The following is a 20,198-nucleotide window of genomic DNA, read 5'->3' as shown; positions in this document are numbered from 1 at the left end:
GGAAGGGACTGATCTCGCTAGAGGTATACAAGCTCATGAAAATGAATTTTCTTTTCTTATATTTTGCATTATTTTTATAAGAGCATAAGTACCAGCCTTGATGTATGTAATGCTTAGAAAAACTTGGTGTGGTGTCGCGTCATATTATGGTATTACCGGTTTAGGACGCCTATCGTTCCGTCTGTCGTCTACTTATATATGTATTTTACATTCACGGTATTTTGATGAAATTCGATAAAGCGAGTTGTTTAGACTCCGAATGGAACGCTATACATTTTGAAAAAGTCGATGCATGAGTCGATGCTGTGAAATATAACATTTTGGCGTAATGAACATGTGGATGAGGTGGGAACATATTTATTGAGGTGGGAACATATTTATTGAAACAACCCATGAAAGCGTTCCTCCAAAATATAAGTCCTCCTATCCAATTACCTTTTTCGAACGTCTTCCAACATAAGGCCGCTCAATGAAAGTAGGCAATAAAACACAAGTTTTCATATTTTATAACGCAAGTAGGTGAAGGTTCGTACTAGGCATATTTGCGTAGAGTATTTGACAGCCTGTCTTGTCCCACCAAAACATTTTTTTCTTTTTTAAAGAGAAAATGAAAAAATTATTAAAATTATATGTAAACGATGATCTTGCCGGGTTAAAAGGCAACTTGAATGTAATAGTCTAGAAAAAGATGTTTTTGGGGATTTTTTTGGGACACAAGAAAAGGCAATAGAATAATAGTATTGAAGGAGGTTATTAAAGGTATATTTAAGTTTTAAGAAAAAATAACTTTAGAATTTTGTTGAAACATCAGTTTTGCAGCATGCAATTCAAACGGAATAAATTTAATTTAAAAAAAGGACAATAAATAAAAACTATGTAGGAGACCTCCGCTCAATATTAATTACCGTACGCCGCCCTATTTTTATTCATATAACGGGCATTTCAAAAGTATTTGTAAGGCTGAAAAATCTTTCCGTTTAGAACCATTTTCAAGAGCGTTCGCCCGTCGACCAAAACCCCAATTTACTAAATTTCATCAAAACAACTGCAAATTGCGGCCTGTGCGTTGACTACAGAAAAATAAGAAGACGGCCAGAAGAGTAGACAAACATCGATCAATTCAGAAAGTGGTTTTGATAAGAGGTGGATCTACCTCATGTTCTTATGGGTGTTGCATCCGCGCGGACTTAATATACGCTTGCACCACATCGCCCTTGTAGATTGGCAAGCGTTTGAATGAGAAAAGTTCACTTGTCGATCGACAAAAAAGAATGCTCTTTCAACGATAGAAAGTGTGTGGACAAGCTTATTGAAAATATCCTACGCCATTCCGTAGAGAACGTTAATTTAAAGATACTGCAAAAAATGCGAATGAAAGCAATACAAATTGTTTGAGGTACGCTGCGTGCCGTTTTCAAATATGTGCGTTCCATTACACCCAATTAAAATTTCGAGCGCCCCTATATTGCCATATGATTATATTTGAAAATTCATTTTCTCAATCTCTTCGTCTACAGTTACCTTTTATGGCATTCTGGACTCTTTAAATGGTTATTTAAGTCAACAAAAAATCTCAGATTCTCTGAAAAATTTGCGGTGATGTTAACTTTTAAAAGATGAAACCGACATGACGTGAGTTAAATATAATAAAGTAGGGCAAAACAACTATCTAGAATTCCAAAGAAGATTTGGATAGATAGACATTTTGTTCCCTCCCACCCAGCGCATCAATCAATAACCTTGAAGGCTATATATACACAATTGTTCAGCAGTCGAAGGCATTTTTACTCGAAAGAGGACGTAACTCCTACAGAGATCAGTTTTAATTTTGTAATATAAAAATCAATATAGGAAAAGCAATGAAGAGGAGTGCAGTCGTCTTTTGCAAAAACTTAATCAGAGTAATTATACCCTACACCACTTGTGGTATAAGGTATATGAAATTTGTTTGGACGTATGTAACAAGCAGAAGCGCTTACGGTAGACGGAACTATTATTATACGAAACTTTTTCTAAATCGATCTAAACATGTCTACCCGTCTGCTCTTCTGATGTCCATCCATGTAAATTTGTGTTCAAGCTAGAAGCCGCAATTTTTGAGATATTTTGATGAAATTTGGTCTACTGATGTGCTATGACCACAGCGCGCATGTCCTGGAAAATGGTTTTGAAAAGTATAAACGAAAAAAATGCAATTTTCCACATTTTTCTAGAAATTCGCTCTGCGATAGTATTTGGACATGCTAAATTAGTATGAAAAATTCGTTTGGGCTGAGGCAATTTTTTGAACACTTTCCCGTATAACTGCTTCTACGAAATATAAATTTTTATATAGTAAAAGTATATAAATTGTAATACTCCAATTATGAAAATGAAAATTACCTTATAGTAGTAAATCGGCACAGAAATTCACGTTACCGAATTTGGACCACGTAGGTCTATTTCCTGGATACCAACGCATATAAGGATTCCTCCAATATTCATGAAAAGTATGCCTTTGCATGAAAATAATGTGTAGCTTTTGATGCATCTTTACCAACACGAGTGGATAAACGTATTAGGCTAAGTGGTGTAGGATATCTAATAGTCGGCCTTGCCTGACTTACTTGTTTTACTATGCTTATGTGATAGAGTAAAACGCCCGTTATTCCAACATATGAAGCAAATTTAATAGCATTACTTTTTGTGAAGTAAACAATTCCAGATAGACATAGGTAGATTCGTTTAAAGACATGTTTGGACCCACCATAAACATTTCAAATTAAAATCAAAGTCAAAAAAAGAAAGAAAATTGCACGAATTTTTTTGTGTATTGCGCGTACATGCATCAAAATAAGCTGCCGCCTTTATAAAAAAGATGACATTCGTACCCAATTTTGTTGTTTTTTTTTTGTTTTAGTTTAATATTAATTTCTCTTATTATCCATCCGCACATAGATAAACTCAGAACATTTGCATTAAGTAAATTGTTTTGATTTATTGTTGTCGTTACTGCTGATATTGTAGACGTTCTCTGCAGCTTATGTATACAAAATTAGTTTCATCATTTTTCTCTGGTTATTACAATTTCAATGAATTCATAAAATTTTCTGTGCACTATTATCACAGCTACTTGTTGCTGCTTTAGTGCGCAAGTGATGTTGTTTTAATGTTAATTTGCAAACATAAGTTTAGTAGCGTACAACGACTCAATAGCTTTAAAACGAATCTCAGGCACTCATCATAGATTTAAAGGTTTTAATTCATTTGGCAATGCTTTCAATAATAAGTGACTTCACTGGTGTTACTGATGTTAACAAAACGAAAGACTGCATTTTGATTTGCATCTCTTTCTTTCAAATAGCAATGTAGAGGGGGACATAAGCGCATTCCTTCTATTTTCATTGCGGAGATTGTTCGAAGTAATAAATGCTATCTACGCGACACCGTTTGGGCCTGTATTTCATTTTATGAGCGTAGTCGTAAGAGAAGAATCGACTGACAGTTTGAGTAAGCAGTAATAAAGTAGGTGAGAATTTTCTTATTGGAAACTACACTGCAAGTTGATCAAGTAATCGTGTATATTTCGGAGCAGGCGCACCCAGTTCCTGGGTGCTATAAGCAAACTTACAACAAAATGAAAAAATACAGTAGAGTAACTGTTAAATAACCATCCGACTGCAAATAGATTTATTTTAATGATGAAAGTCTTCGTGCAAACATCGTAGTTTTCGACCAGGAATTCCGCAGTTCATTTGTTTATAGCAAGGTGAGGAATTGATAAATAAAGCACGGGCGTGTTGATGAAAAATTATCGCGTCGAAATAAAACAATATTCGGTGATTTCCTAAAATGTCGTAAACATAACCTTTTTATTCAATGTCAGAAATCGACTAAGAGCTGAGGCCATTGTCAATTTCTAAGAAAACCAATTTTTTGATTGGCTTAAATGATCTTCTTTATGATGAAGAGTCATAATGAACAAGGAATTATTTTGTTCTAATACTTAAATACGCCTCTAATACTTGAATATGCCCCAAAAGGTAGAATCGCTAAGAACACGTTTTGAGAATAACTAAATCAGCAGCTGGCACTATATCTGGGCAAATTTCGGTTCAAATTTAGATTCGATGTAAATGTCGCGCCCCAGGTTGCCACTTCCTTTGATCGATGCAAAGTAATTAAACTGAAGTACCAGGTACTTCAATTCTTCCGCTGAGTTGCTTTATTGGAAAAATTGTTCAACAAGATGTCGAGAAGGGAGCGATTTCCGACACTCGGAGAAGTTCAAACTATATGAAGCCTATCAATTCCATCTCTGCCCAGTGAACTTAAATTTGAGTCCGATTAAGAAAGCCTTCACTGTAGAAGGCAGCGGTATGCTTATCGCATGCCATCGTAAAGGTAGTGAGCGCGGGATTTTAATAAACAGTGAGTGATCGCTTTAAGTAAAAAACTAAAAGTAAAAATATGAAAAAGACACGAAAGCGACGATAGAGGAGAATATGTTTTCTTTTTTATTTGCCTTTGATTTTACAACTTCGTACTGTTTGTGTGGTTTGTGTGCTTAGAATACTATTGCCATAAGAATATGGATAGCGCTGTCTTGAGGAAGAAAAACAAAAATGAAAAAACAAATAAAACAAAAAAAAAAAAAGAAGAAATCAGTTATAATCAAAACCTATAAAGTGTACTAAAGTTTTGATAATCGCAAACAGTCTATAACGAGAAGGGGCACCTTCTATATGCTATGTGCTAAGAACCGAGAAGTGATATATGAGTGAAAATAAAACGGAAAATTAATATCGAGATAAAAAAAACGGGAGTAAAATAAATAAAGAGAACAAAAGAATAGTTTAAGCTAAAAATTTGCCGAAATTAATTTTAAAAACAAGCTTAAAAATTTCGGAATTAATCAAATATAAATAAATAAGAGAATATTTCAAGTGTATCCTATAGGAAATTTAAAAGTTCTTTATTTTTTGGAAAAAAAAGAAGAAAATAAATAAAATAAAGTGAAAAACTTTGAAAATTATAAATAAAATATAAATAAATTGCATAAAAATAGCATAACCGGCTTTGCCTTTTCGACAGCTTGTTCGCCTTTCACAAGTGTTTACAAGTTTTCATACATTTACAATAACAAAATTAAATATCATAAAAGAAGTATGTGCGTGAAAATGGTTTCAATTATTTGTCATTGTTTTTTTTTTACAGTTTTTATTAATATTTTTAATACATTTTTTGCCTCCCCTTTTTGCAACGCTCGATAGCAATCATATTTTAATTTTTCATATTGATTTAACATTTCAGCATTTTTATGCCAAGCGAAAGAGCATCCGAGTACCCTAGTTTCACAACTACATTAACAACGCTTAGACAAATGAATTGAAATCCCAAACTGATCCACATTACATATATGTGCACACATATTGATTAGTGTAAGATTTCAAGTGTGTTTAATTGTCTCTTGTCGGAATTCCAGAAAAAAGCAGAAGCCGAGCTCACGTGTTAGAATGTTGAGAATAGTAATATTTAAAAAAAAAAATTCGACAAGATGGAATTACTAAGAGAATACCAAGGTATAGTCGCCCGTAATGCAAGCAGCTTGGTTTCTATATTTAACCAAAACTCCCGAATGTACAGTACACTACATTAGCATATTGTCCACTTAGCAAAGAGATTTGCGATACCTGTATATAGTTCCTTACATCGGACGGGTATTCAAAATTCGTCCAGAGGCGAAAGTAACTTTCTTCGTTATTTTTTATTTTATTTTATTTATTTTTTTTTTTTTCTCTCTGAAAATTGCTTTTGTATAATTTATGAACAAGGAATTGGAATTAATATCACAAACCAATTTACATAATCGCTTTTTGCCGGCTTTTATGCTCTATCCGATCTATTCTACTGCTGCTGCCGTTGCTGCTTGGCTCATTTGTATGTAATTTGAAACAAACTCAATGAATTTTCATTATAAAGTTAAATGGAGTTAAAAAGTAAATAAGAAAAATTATTTAAAAAAAAATAAACAAAAAGAGGATAATTTTGAAAAAAAAGCTGTGAATGCACGTTTAAACGAGTTCATTTTGAAAAATATCGAATTTATATATTGTTGCAAATGACAGCGTATTTTGCAGCATATATAACTATATGCACATACATAAAACAGACTGTGATGAAGCTGTGATGCATTTCAGTAACAGATTTTAATATTGATTACATTGTGATATTACAATGAATAATATGACACGTGTGCATATATGCGTGCATATATGCTTGAAGGAATTTTATTGTAATAAAACAAGGAAGAAATTATATTTAGCTTAATACGAATTTGCTGACTCCCATAAAATGAATTACTAAACGTAGCGAAGGGATCAATCCGCAAATGCTTCTCCATATTTTGGAAGTTACATAGACGATATATGTAACAAGGTAAACGATTGAATTTGTGTCGCTCTAACCAATCATCTGTCCGCTCGCTTAACCTTTCATCTCTGCTCCAGTTCGGCGCATCCTTTGGAACTTGAATCTCTCCTGCTCAGGAATTAAAAAAATAAAAATCTAAAATTTGGAAACATATTGAATTCCAAAGAATTTTTATTGCGCTTAAAAGAGGGAGCTTAAGTGAGTTAACATGTAAAATGAAGTGCGCTTGAAGCTGTACATGCGAGATTGGAGTTTTAACTTCACTTAAACCACAGGAACTAGACCGTTCATAACACGCATTTATACAAAACGAATACGTACGAGGCAACGGAAAACTTACGAACGTCACTTCTCTCTCTCTCTCTCTCTCTCTCTCTCCTGTAGAGAAGGCTGTGTACTTTGCTATTCAACCGCCCTAGAAATTGTTGCCAAGCAGGGTCGTAAGACTCGTTATTAAGGAAACTGATTTTAAGTATGAAAGTAAGTCAGTCCTTTTGGGGCTTCGAAGTGCTCATGTATTTGTGTAATCCAAGTGAAGAGTACAACACGGATTCATATAAGTGGGTCTACCGTATTTATATATTTGCAACGGCTGCACTTTATATCCGAATTAAGTTTCGAACCATTTCAATATCTAACTCCTGCAGCTATAAGTATTTTTACATGAATCTTACTTATCTTAAAGATCACACATCCGGACAAGAAGATGCTTTACTCAATACGACAGGAGGAGTTATAAATTTATTAGACTGTCCGTTGTATACGTACTATGACAATAATAATTCTTTTAAATTGAATTTCTTCATTTAAGGAAACAATGAACGAATACATACACATATATTATATACAAATATTTATGTTCTGATTAAAGCAATTCGTATAAAATTTTCCTTAAATTAATTCCAAAACTCGATCTTCAGGAAAGCAAAAGTGCAGTAAATATACGGAGAAAAATACGAAATTTATATTATAATAAAAATTTGCAAAGAGGACTTAATTAAAATTTTTTTTCTTTTTTAAATCAAAATAATAAATTCTCATTTCCATACGTTAATGAGTAAAGGTTTTTCAATTTTATTATGAATATTATGAATTAAAAAATAGAATATTATGAATTAAAAAATTGGATCGAAATTTTAGAGACTTTCTCATAATTCTCATACATGTCGAAAATTACTACACTAACAAACACATTCAAATTTCAGAGAAAATGTGAATTTCGTACAGTTGGCTTAGGTTATGGAAAACACACTTTTTTCCTACTTGCTTTGATAATTAGATGAATTAGTGTAAAGCATACCGTTAAACTCTTAGCAGCGGATATAAAATACGAACATAATGAATACAATGTTATAATGTATGTAACAATATAATATGTAATAACTTTCGATTTTGAGAGAAGATAAAGCTTTGTTGAAGATAATTTGTATTGAAAGTATTTTATCGTTGTTATGGAAGCAGTTTAGCTTTGTAAGTGTTTTTCGTGATATCAGTAATATTGGACATGTACTTGATGGTATGATCTTCGCATATCTGCTCATTAATGAAATTTTCGCAGTCATAAGCGCTAATTGATAGCTAATGCAAACATGGAACTTAACAAAAACACTTTTAATTTAACATCACCGATGGTGTTCAGGATACTTTTACTGCAGATTTCTGACGACGTCAATTAAGCAAATTGAACGGTGTATTGTTGTAAAATAGATCGGCAATAGCGCTTAAAAGAGACAAAGTCACAATCTTGCATGACAACGCTCAACAAGAGTTGTAGAGAATACGCTGTTGTAGCTCGAATTGGAAGTTCCGCCGCTATCACTGTGCTTACCAGGCACTATGTCTTCTGATTATCACTTGTTCATACCGATGCAGCACGGGTTGGCTGGCAGGCGGTTTCGAAATGCTTAAATTCGCCCACACTTATGACTAAAACTCAAAAAAAACTTACACTCCTGCAATTAAAGAAGGATCGTAACGAGCAGCCAAGACAGGCCCCAAAGCTTATATATTCGAATTTTTTAATATGATAAATCGATTAGCAGATGCCCCCTTTTCGTGCAGTTTTTTGGTACGACAAAAAATGAAGTTAACGAAAGGAAAGATATTTCTTATGTACTTAAAAGAGAAGTTAGAACGTTTTCTTGAATGCAAGATGCTGAGGCTGTCATTTAATGTAAGAAGTTGAATAGGGTGACGACATTGCTCTAACTGTCTTCTCGGACAACTTATCTTTTTGAGGAACAGTTCTGCAGCCGACGGTAAGGGACTAGAGGCTAAGGGAGGAGACGTTAAGGACGGAGGTGTAAGGGAAGATTAAATAGTCTTCTACCGGAAGTGCATCCATCGGTCTTGCAGATTTATTAAGTATTAACTTAAAGTATTTTAGAAATACGCAGGCACCGAGATTTTGAAGGACGAAATAGTACATGATTGCGTAGCATCGAAGTTTTGGTCATTACGGCTAACTTTCCTCTGTAGGCCACACGAACGGACAGTCATGTTTACATTGATTTCAAAAATGAGTGTGCATCGTTCAGGGTATATCTAATATCCATTTAGCTGTTTCATATACCTCAATACAACAGATTAGGTAGTAAGTAAGATTATCAAGCCAGCGGCGATGTTCAAAGATTTGGTCTATGTCCACCATAATCCCTTTAATTTTTCTATTGTTTCATTTCACACAAACTACAACACTATAAAACTTTTATGTGTTTATAGACGCGTAAATGCTTCTTTTTGTATACATGCCTATGTAATCGCAAATATAGACATAAACTACTTAAACAATATTAAAGTAAGATAGGGTTAGCGTGTATGATACAATATTTTTATATTATTCTGTTTTGTGCTTTATTTGTTGTGTTTATATTTTATTATCAACACGGGACTATTAAAAAAGTTCGTTAACAATGTACATTGTTCTTAATTTATTAAATAATATCAATAAATACAGTCTCTTACGGGCAGGTCTACACGAATAGTTATCGATAAGCACCTACATACATAATTCCCTAACACTCGAAGAAAAACGCATGTAGAGAAAGAAGTCATCGTCATGTGTTCATCGAAAAAAATGCATTCTTCATCAACTCTATAAGTAAAACGAAGCAATTAAAAAATAGCTATGGAAAAGTCGGTTCAATGTTGATGTTTGTTTCCCCGCCTGGTTGCTTGTTGAAGTGCACAACTGTGGAATGAAAGTAGCTCGAAGTGATTATAATAATTAGTGTGCGCAGCATAATATTTAGCAAGTTCTGTGGCACATGACATTGTGGTCTTCAAAGAAATTAACAATTCAAGCTACAAAAGCGTCGTTATCTTAATTAGATTAATTTTGATATTGTTTAACTAGATCTCTCCCATTCATTTTTGTGGCGTTTAGTATTTCTGTCTCTCAAGCCTGCTTAGGTTTTGTAAAATTTTATCGCGGTATTACACTCCACTACATTCGAACTTCTTTGTCTTTTTTGCTTGAAAGTTCCGATTCAAGTCCCTCTCCCCTTTTGCTTATACCTCTTTCGAAAAAGTCGCCAATACTTTATGTTGTGATATTTTACTTAATCCTCTTAGTTGCTGGACTTACGTTTTTATTTGTTAGCCGGGAATATCGGTCAGTCCTCTGGAATTTCTGTTACTCTGTTTGCATTTCATCTTTTCTTCTCTAGCAGGAAATTTTCGTTACAAGTCGGCCGCATAGTGTCTCTCTATTCATCGACAATATTTAATTGCTTTTCCAATATTTTCGGAAATTTGATTTTTAACAGAATTAATCACTTTTTATGTGGATTCATTTTATCATTTATGACATTTTCGTAATATAAAAAAAAACGGATGCTTCGGACAGTAGAAGAATCGAATCTTCTAGATGGTCTGATCGTCGAAACGGTGTCCGACGTAATCGCTGTTTCGCTTTGCTACTGCTTGCTTATTAAAATATTTTTTTTTTTTTTCGATATCCGAATGCCTTCAGCTACTTAGCGTATAGATTGTAATTATAAGCATGCGTACACATGTGAGACGATTATTTCATACATATGTAAGTGAAAAGGAACGAAGTTGAAAGATGTCGGAGTAAAAGGAAGAGACATTCATTAGAAAATAGTAAATTTCTTATAAGTAAATGCTAAATTTAATATATAGTAGGGATAGTTCTGATAAACTATATGTAGAGGTTAGTAAATGTATGCACATACAGAGACGTGCATATACAATAAATGACATGAATTTTAATTAAATATGTTACTGAAGACAAATTAAGTTTTAAGTATTTGTTTGCAATTGCTTTGATTTCATATCGATCAACGTAGTAAAAGTACTTATGAAGAAAAGGTTGCTTCTCGTATATAATTGTCCGTATGTGTGTAAATCACAGAAATTGTTTTTATTTGTATTATTATTAGTCAGCCCACGATTGCAGTTGCACATTCAAAGCGGAAGGAATTCAAAATATTTCTTCTTAATAAATTAGCGATAAAAGTTAATTGTCTGAACTGAACTAATGTCAAGTAAGAAAATCATATTAGGTTATGGCCGAATCTCTTATGCTTCGTACGTTTTTCCTAAAAGAAGCACAGAAAAAATAAAACAAAATGAAATTTAATTTTGACACTCTGTAATATTGAGTGCGTGTGGTCTATTTTTGCATTTTCGTGCACGTGAAACCTTTTGCCACCACATCTATTGCAGTTGATGAGTGATGGACACAAAACCCGATTGTGTTTTGGCTTTTGAAAATAAGAGCGGTCCAGGCATATGTTGCATTGTAGACATGTGCTTTGGCCATTCTCACCAGTTTTCACTGAATGAATGAACTTTTGTTCAATTTGAAGTCTATAACTGCATTTCTGCAGCCACAAAATCCTTTATGACACACATTTGCACACACGCACAGATGGACGCAGAGACCAGCAAACGAACATAGTTAAGTCGAATGGGAATTTGATGCTTATCAAGTACAAATATACTTTATAGGGGCTGTGAAGATTCCTTCCAGGCCCTACAAACGCTTTGACAAACTGAACATACCAACGTGGATATAACAAAATGCCTGGCGTTAATAAGCATTGTTTTGATAAATGTCTTTTGGTATAAATTCTTCACATGTATATACATAAACTGCGACTTTTTTTGCATTTGGTGTGTACGTGAGGTATTTAAATAACCATTGCTAAGCTACACACATTGAATAACTTATTTAATTACTGATGGAAAACTCCAAGGTACTTCCACTTCATTAAGAGAACATACTAAATAACTACCGCTTACCTCGCATCAATAAAAAGCCTGACACAGAGATAAAGCGCATAGATAACCTTTCTTCAACGATAATTACGCCGCCTTGCTCGACATTAACTAAATAGTATTTGCGAATACTTTTTACAAAATATAAACAAGTAGAAAAATCAAATTCAACCGTGACCGAACCTTGTATACCCATCACCACAATTTAAGAAAAGAAAAATAAAGAAACTAATACTTTTCTCCAATACTTATAGGATCGCTTAAAGAATAGATAATGTTTATTGTTTTCATATATAAGCATGCCAGTATAAAAAACGATGTACTTAAATCGGTTCACCGTTCATTACTAAGCAAGAGTGTACGCACTTGAAAAGGGCCGCTAGAGCGTTCTGCTCGATGCAGGGTACATTTTTTCTTTGTCTAGTTTATACTTACGATATTTTTTTTTTTTTTAGTATGTTGAATGGAGATACTTACCATATATAAAAATTATATGTTTGTACGACTAATACAGAAAGTCAATGCATTCTTTAACTTCTTGATAAGTAAAGCCTGCAGGCATTTTATATCTGGTTTCTTCACGTATAGATAAGCGTAAAATTGGTATACTGAACCATCAAATATTAGATAGAATAATCGCTCAATTTATGATGTGAAAATATTTCAAGTTCTATTTATGCGTGAGAGCTTGTGCAACTATGGGAAATGAGTGATGAACATTTTTAGCGGCTGCGTTTTACTTTACTTTACTTATTTTTTAGCACAAGGACAGAGTTATATTTCCTTATTGCTTTCAATATTTTACATCTTCTTGTGCGACAACAATTTGCGTACGGCTTTTGTCATCCTGTAGATACCTGAACGTTTTACCACACATGGCCAAGCGTTAATGACGTCCTGCTGATCCCAACATCAAGGCATAATGTTTACCGATCGTACATGCGGCGTCTAGTTTGAAACCATTCTCCCCCTTTTTCTTTTTCCTCACTCATAATGCAGCACGTGTTTGATGAGCTTCGGCGGCACATTTCTTCAAAACAAACAACAAAAGTAATGGATGCCGAAAATGCAATTTTGAGCGTTTCATGGCTAGCCACTGTATACACTGAATAAATCAATGAAACGTGTTATTTTAGGTAGAAAAAAGTCAAAATCATCGAATTTAACCGTTGTGCACATTGATACTTCGCTTACAATTGATCATTTTCAGCAATGGACGTCGCTGATCAAAATACATGCAAGCACATATAATTTGGTTTTATCGTAGTGCCTCCAAGTTCCAAGTGAAGTCTCCTTCATGACGATTCGAATTAAAAAAATAATATATGCCGTTAAAGGCATTTTCAAGCACTTATTAAAAGTTCAAAATACTATGATTCTCCGAGATCACATTTTCTTTGACTTACACAGCAGCCGTCTCCAACACGATGTTTCACTATGATCTCTCTGCAAAATCTAAAAAAATAATGCGCAATTCCAGTAGGAAAACTGCTTAGAGTTGGTACAGTCAGAGTTAGAATTTATTATTAGCGTGTTTAAGTGGGTCATTTTTAATCAGCCATATCTCATAGAATGTATAGGACCCCAAGGGAAATTGCTTTAAACTGTTTTTATATATATTCCTTCATTGAATGTAAATTATAGATATTTGTTTTTGATGAATTACATGCTACTTGTGTTAGCAGCAATTTTTCACCTTAATTGGAAAAAATTATATTATAATGTCTTTTGATATATTTCGACCACTGTGGCTTTAGTGCTCAACTGACTTGAATCAATTAAATCAATATCAATAGTACACAGCAACGAAATGGTATCGTCAGATATGTTCGATTTTAGCATCGATGGAAATCCAAGAAAAACTTGTTAAAATTCTTTATATAATTTAAATACAGGGCCAAAAGAATCACTCAGTTTCTTGAAGAATAATTTTTCGAAAAAACTAATAACAACTTTTGCACTTTTTGCGTAATGCCGATTAATTAAACGCCGGAACCGATATAATAATCTAAAAAGTCGTGTTCCTGATTTTTTTTCTTTTCGAGAAGTTCATAGAAAACCGTTCAAATTTTAAAGAAAAGGGCACACTATAGTGAGTCACGTGCCATCACAAATACCCTTTAGATGTAAGATGGGTGGTCCGATCGGAACCACTGTTTTTAACGTTCGCTTTTGGTCCAAAACGCGTCAGTTTATCAAATTCAATCAAAACATCTCAAAAATTGGGGCCTGTGGGTGGAACACAAAAAACAAAGATGGACACACGGACACGCAAACATTATCTGATCTAAGATTGCATAATAAAAGGTAACTGATCCAACTCAAGTCCTTAACATGTCCTTGTGCCACGGGAGGTGTAGGGTAAAAAAATGTAAGTTTTCAAAAAAATATTAATTCACAAATATTCCAATAAATTTGAATACAAAAAATAAAAATTTTAAGAGCCCCGCTATAGACCATTACGAAAAAGTTTTTTCAGAAAAACGCGTTTAAGGTTTTGCAATACGTAATGGATATGTCCTTCCTATGGTGAATATCTTATTATTTCTGCGATTAGTAGGCGATCCCAAGACATTCAACAAATATCGGACTTCTTACTTAACATAATATGGAGAGGCGCAAGTTTTTGTCTGTAATCGCAAGAAATTGACCGGAACTGAGTTTATTTTTCATCTTTTAGTTCACTTCATCGAAAGCTTGTTTTATAAAATACAATTAAGATATGAATTAATTCTGTGCACTTTAAAGGATTTTTCCATTTTCTAATCCTTCTAATCTACACGTACAAAACAAAAATCAATTCTTCTTCTTCATCTATTCAGATAATTAACAACCGAAGATTCGCTGAGATGTGTAAAAAAGGCCCCTACCAAGTTTTGCCATTTACTATATGACCTCTTTCTCTGTAATAGAATGTAAGTTAATAACGATGATGTTGTTGTACAAAGGAGATCTTTCACAGGTGTTTCTGATGGATCTGCATTGAGTTTTGTTTATTTGAATTCCTATATTAACAAAATTCTTAGTTTACTTCCTGAGAATATCGCAATTTCGACCTATGCTGACGATCTTGTCATTTTTAGTTCCAACTCTGATCCAGATTTATGCAGGCATACTTTACAATCTGCCCTCGGCGCTCTTTCCTCTCGTCTACAGCCACTCCAACTCACACCTTCAGTTAATAAGACCAAATGCGTGGTCTTCTCTAAAAACATAGACCCTACGGTTACTCCTCTTCTCATATATGATTCTTCTATTCCGTTTGTTAAAACGTTCGACTTTTTAGGCTTTTAGGCTTTGCTCTACATTCGTAACTTTCTGCTGCTTCTTACAGTTTCAACTCGCTAACGTACGGAAATTTATTTATGGTATTTCATGGAGCTCCGGCGCCTCTTGTATGGCTAAAAAAATCCCCGACAAAGTTAATAATTTCAACATTCTAAGAATTGATGTACATAGTCTACTCAAAATTCCCTTTGGTTCCCCAAATTTTCGGCCAGCAATTAAGTTCTCACCAGTGAGCAAATTCACAGTTACTTCGGCGGAAGCCCATCACCACTACATGAAATTGATTAGTACTTCTGTAATCACCTATGTAGCACTGTATTTTCGGCTGAATGTCTTGCGATCCTGAAAGCTATCCGCTTATAGAATACTCAACTTCAAAAGAAATCCTTATAGTGTCAGACAGTAAAACTGTTTTATCCGCTTTACAATCATTTCCTTCAAGTAAAACCCACCCTTACGTATTACAAATCAGATCTTTACTATATAGCCGCAAATCTGATGCATTTTGTTTTCATTTTCTCTGGGTGCCCAGCCACATGGGCGTTCTCTCATCCCTGCAAATAAAACTGCATCTTCCAGGCAATCACATTGTGTTCTGATCGACAAGAAGAATAGTGATGAAATAATTCACCTTATTGTCGTCACTTATACTTTTTATTTCTACAAGTAAACGAAGCTCCTTCCGGACTCAGACGTGATATTATTTGCCTTATTAACAGGCTAATGTTTAATCACACGAGTCGTAATGATAATCTTCTCAAAATTAACGTGTTATCTCCTGATCATATCCTATTTGTCTGTCCGAACATTGCCCCTTCTATTCGCCGTTCCACACTTCGCAAATTCGGTTTATGTGGCCTTCATGATCGCAGACTTCTTGACATATACACTTAACACCACTTAGCAACTTATCTCGCAATCTTTTCTTTTTTTAGAATCATGTCCTCAAGACATTTAAACTTTTACAACCAAATTATGAACGTAGTGTCTTTCACACATTTTTACTCTTGCACTCTTCAGTTACTTCCTTTCTTCTTTTATACTCATATACTACATTACTTCTTGCACTACGAAATTTTTCTAAATGTTAAACAAAATGAATTAAGTAAAAAGATTTTGGTACACTAATCCTACACTACTTCGTTTAACAAAGTTAGTTATTCGTGCAATGGTCTCTCAAAATAAGGCGTTATATAAGAAGTATTTGAGAAAATGTTCCGACCTAAACCATTTTCAATAGTGTTCGGCCATGGGCCAAAGCAGCTCTGTGCATCAAATTTCATCGAAATATCTCAAAAATTCAGATTTTTAGATTGAGCACAAGTGACCACAACGGACGTAGGGTCAGACAAGCTAAAATTGGTGTAGACAGTGATTAAGAAAGTGAGTCTGTATCGATTGGTGCAGTAAAAGGTGGGCCTCGCCCAAGTCCTGCTGGATGTAGGATACATGTCCACAAACTTCACATAGCGATATAGTGTGCAAAAATGAACGCATATTTGATATGAAACCAAAACTGGGCATTCATTTTTCCGTTTTACAGTTCATCGCAAAAATAATGAAAAAGAAGAAATGTCAGAAAATCTGAACATTGACTCACGTGAACTATATGTGCAACTATATAATGCAAAAGTGAATAGTGAACTATCCAAAAAAAGAATATTAAGTAATATCAAAAAAACGTCGGTTTTTGCCAGGATGGAAGCGTATACATGTATACGTGTATCTACACAAAAAACAAATAAATATGAAAGTGCTAATATTAAGTGACAATTGGTTTTTAATAATGAAAAAAACTATTCTCCACCTCGTTTATGGTCGTAATGTCGTGAATTATTGATTATAGTAATGGGAGCCGTGTTTTTTTTATATGCGAAATTTTGGAAGAGTTGATACAAATACTCCATATATATGCATGCATATGTACATGTGTAAATATAATATACTCATGCTGGAATTGAAGTGTTGCGCACAAACGTACACATTTCGTAGAATATCATTCAGCAAATATATTTTTTATACGAATTAAACTTTAAAGTTATTTGCTCTTGGAAAAAAATTTGAAAAAAAAACTTGGAATATATATGTATATAACGAATTTAGTTAACACTGGTTTGCATCGTTTTATGAAAATATATATGATTGCATGAATCAAAAAAAAAGTTTGCTTATCTTTATTGTATCACGTTAAGTAAATATTTATGAAATATTTTGTTTTCTTCAATGTACACAATGCGTACACTTGTTATAATTGAATCCATATTCAATTCAATCGTTACAGAAGCGAGTTTTCACTTCGGCAAGTACAGCAAATTGAGAAACCTTATAAACGATTTAAAATACTTTAACTTCACACCTTTCCCCTCAATACACTGCAGGAGCGGCAAAAGCGTTAAATGATAAAGAATAAAAATGAAGCGTTGCCTACAAGAAAGTTTTTGGGAATCAGAGTAAATGCAACATAAATATATCTTATAATTATTATTATTGTAATTAAATTACTCAAAGAAATGAGTTCTAAGACTAACGTCCTAAGCACTAACATCTAAGGCTATCGGCTTTATTGAAATCTCTATGATCGCAGAAGATTTGAACTCGCGACCATAGAGTCGACTTGGTCGATATCGTTTGCTTACTCGACCACTCAGACGGATGCAACGAAAATATAGATTATCCAAATTAGAAGAAGACTTTCCCCTCAAAGAAGTCGGAAAAGAACATTTGAGTCGAAAAAGAAAATTTGAGCCGACAGTCGAGAATATTGCCGTAATAAATTGTAAATAATCCTAGCAAAAGAAATTGATTGAAAAGAAAAAGAAAACCACGATCTAGTGATACGAACCGTATCAGAAAAGCAAATTTCGTAACAATATCATGATGTAGAAAATGACGATCGGCTCTTCCCGGCCGCCTTGACTGGGCCGTTAAACTGATAGAACATTGTTTTTATGCGTCACATCTATCGGTCAGGACGCGACATATGGCAATATTGAAATAATAATGGTTTTAATCAAGTTGCTGAAATCAAAGTGTGACTACTCAACTGTTATAATAAAAAATTTTAACAGTTCTTTGAAAACAAATTTCGCTTACACCATTTTGCTTTTTCGATCGTACCGACACAGTGCACATAGCATACTGGAACTGGTTTCTAAAAGACATGTCCACCACAATATCAACAATAAGTCGATTATGTTGGCTGTGAATAGAGCGAGATTTGCTCGATCAGAAATAAGACGGTCTAGAACAGAAGTAACGTCCAATTATATGGGACAGACGTACATGAAAGGTCAATGCATATATAAATAACTGCAGTAGCACACTCTAGAAGAACGGGGATTAAAGTTTTAAAATATCTTATAGATGTGTTCTATTATTCCAATAAATTTTCCTTCCAACTTTCGCTTCACTATGAGATCGCTATCCTGTCTAGATAACATAAAAGAGATTACAAAACCGATCTATAAGTTCTATTAGGTTACAAAAATAGTCCCTAACTAAAGTAATCTCTATTCTTGATCCATGGAAACTTTCAAAGTCAATTAGTAGTTAGTGCCTTACGACGTTCTCTCGGTTCATGTAAAACCATGTAAAAACATGCCCCGTCGAGTGGGCATTAATTTTACCCAAACAAGTTCTAGAAAAAAACCCAACCGCTATGATTTTCCTAGATTTTAAAGAAGCCTTTGATGTCGTCTGGCGTCTAGGGAGTTTAGTGTTAATTAAATCTTTTATTATTATTAATTTAGCCAGAGAAGTAAATTCTTATACTAAAGTCTTAAAGCACTAGCATCTAAGGCTATCGGGTTTATTAAAAACTTTGCCGCACTTGAGATTCGAACCCACGACCATTGAGTTGCTAGCCGAGATTCTTTTTGCCTTCGACCACTCAGGCGGATAACTGAACTTCAATATCCCAGATTATTAGATATAGGCTGTTAGAGGCTTTTTTAATAAATTGACAATTTTTTTTTTTAATAAGCCCGCAGCCTCCTTATATGGGTAACTTGGTATATGGGGACCGTTATTGTACTGCTTAGGTAACCAAGGAGTTCCTTTGGTCAAATGTGACTTTTTCGTCTACGACACTGCAATCTTTTGTTCTAGTATTGTTATAGCAGTATAGAACTTTACGTTCCATTGACCGATGAGGTGCGCTTCATCTTAGTTTAGTAACGACTAAAAAAAGGGAGCGGAGTTCTTCATAAAATACAACGCAACTCTTCAAATAATTTCTAGCTAAAGCGATATAGCTTCTATTAGTAGAATAATCTAGTTTATCGCTTCTCATCACCAGCGAGGTCTGCGTAGCTTTCAAAGGCTTTTCTTTTGCAGCTAATACACGCGACACGAGAATTTCCACTGTTCAATAATTCTGAGAACTTCAAACGCTGTTCGTTCCTCTGTTACTCAAAGTAAAAGCATTGGTAAGAGGCGGTTTCCACATTCTCCCCAGTGTCACATTATAGATATTGCGGATTGTCTCTATGCGAGAAACATGTTTCTGCGGGAATCAACTTATTTATCTTATATTTGATATTCAATGACATCTTCAGTTTTACTTTTGCGAATGGTTTTTATCTTATTTCTCTGGCCTTTGCCATCCGCTTGTTATCTTTTCTTTGGCAAGATGGTGCTTCTTCCTTCGGCTCACAACTTTTAGCCCGAAGATTGTCCGGGATGATGTGAGCCAAAACGAGAGCAGCGTTATTGTAGAAATGCGCATATTGACCTAAGGCCTCTACCATAAGCAAAGCACAAACATCGCACGTCTCCGTATTGCTAATTGAACCAAATAGAAATGCGTTTATATGTATTCACAATTTTAATTAAAAATAGTTGTCAACGATAAATGTGCACAACATGCGCAGTCATGTATGTATGTTTATCGAAATCTTGCTCGATGATATTATAAATACCGGTTGAAATGAATTTAAAAATAATATTTGAAATTCTACTCATGTAACGGAAGTTGAAAACAATTCAAGAATACTAGTATAACTCCACCTATCCATTTTTATGTTTTTAAATACGAATGCTTGGGACATGTGTCCGCTTGTGCGTGAGTTTACTCATATAACACATTCTAACCTTTAAACGAAAGCCATTAACAATATTTCACTCATAAAGTGGTTTAAAAATGATATGAGAAAGAAAAAATTTCAAGATAATAAAAATCGTTCTCCCTCTTCCTCCCCCCCCCAACATATTCCTTGACATTCCCTTATTATGATGGTATCCAAAGTCTGTACACA

General features: G+C 34.1%; 1 protein-coding gene across 8 annotated transcripts in view; it reads left to right on the top strand.

Moving 5' to 3' along the window:
- LOC119640645 (sodium/hydrogen exchanger 9B1) overlaps positions 1-20,198 on the top strand; it is a 71,959-nt gene that overhangs the window by 28,539 nt on the left and 23,222 nt on the right. Inside the window, exons 1-2 of one of the 8 annotated variants that reach the window (XM_038038831.1) lie at positions 4,683-5,145; positions 5,293-5,561. The exons of 1 other annotated variant lie outside the window; for it this stretch is intronic. Coding sequence is in view for 2 of the 7 variants with exons in the window: in XM_038038823.1 (XP_037894751.1) it covers positions 16,814-16,874 (61 nt within the window). In the remaining 5 variants the exon portion in view is untranslated. Of the gene's footprint in view, positions 1-4,506; positions 4,537-4,682; positions 5,150-5,292; positions 5,562-5,813; positions 5,920-16,549; positions 16,875-17,324; positions 17,394-20,198 lie in introns of those variants that run through there. 6 more of the 8 variants (XM_038038833.1, XM_038038829.1, XM_038038832.1 and 3 more) reach the window with 6 other exon arrangements.

This window comes from Glossina fuscipes, unplaced genomic scaffold, assembly GCF_014805625.2.
Source record: "Glossina fuscipes isolate IAEA_lab_2018 unplaced genomic scaffold, Yale_Gfus_2 121, whole genome shotgun sequence".
Lineage (NCBI taxonomy): Eukaryota > Metazoa > Arthropoda > Insecta > Diptera > Glossinidae > Glossina > Glossina fuscipes.
Note: the sequence above shows the minus strand (reverse complement) of the source record. Positions and strands in the feature narration are given on the sequence as shown.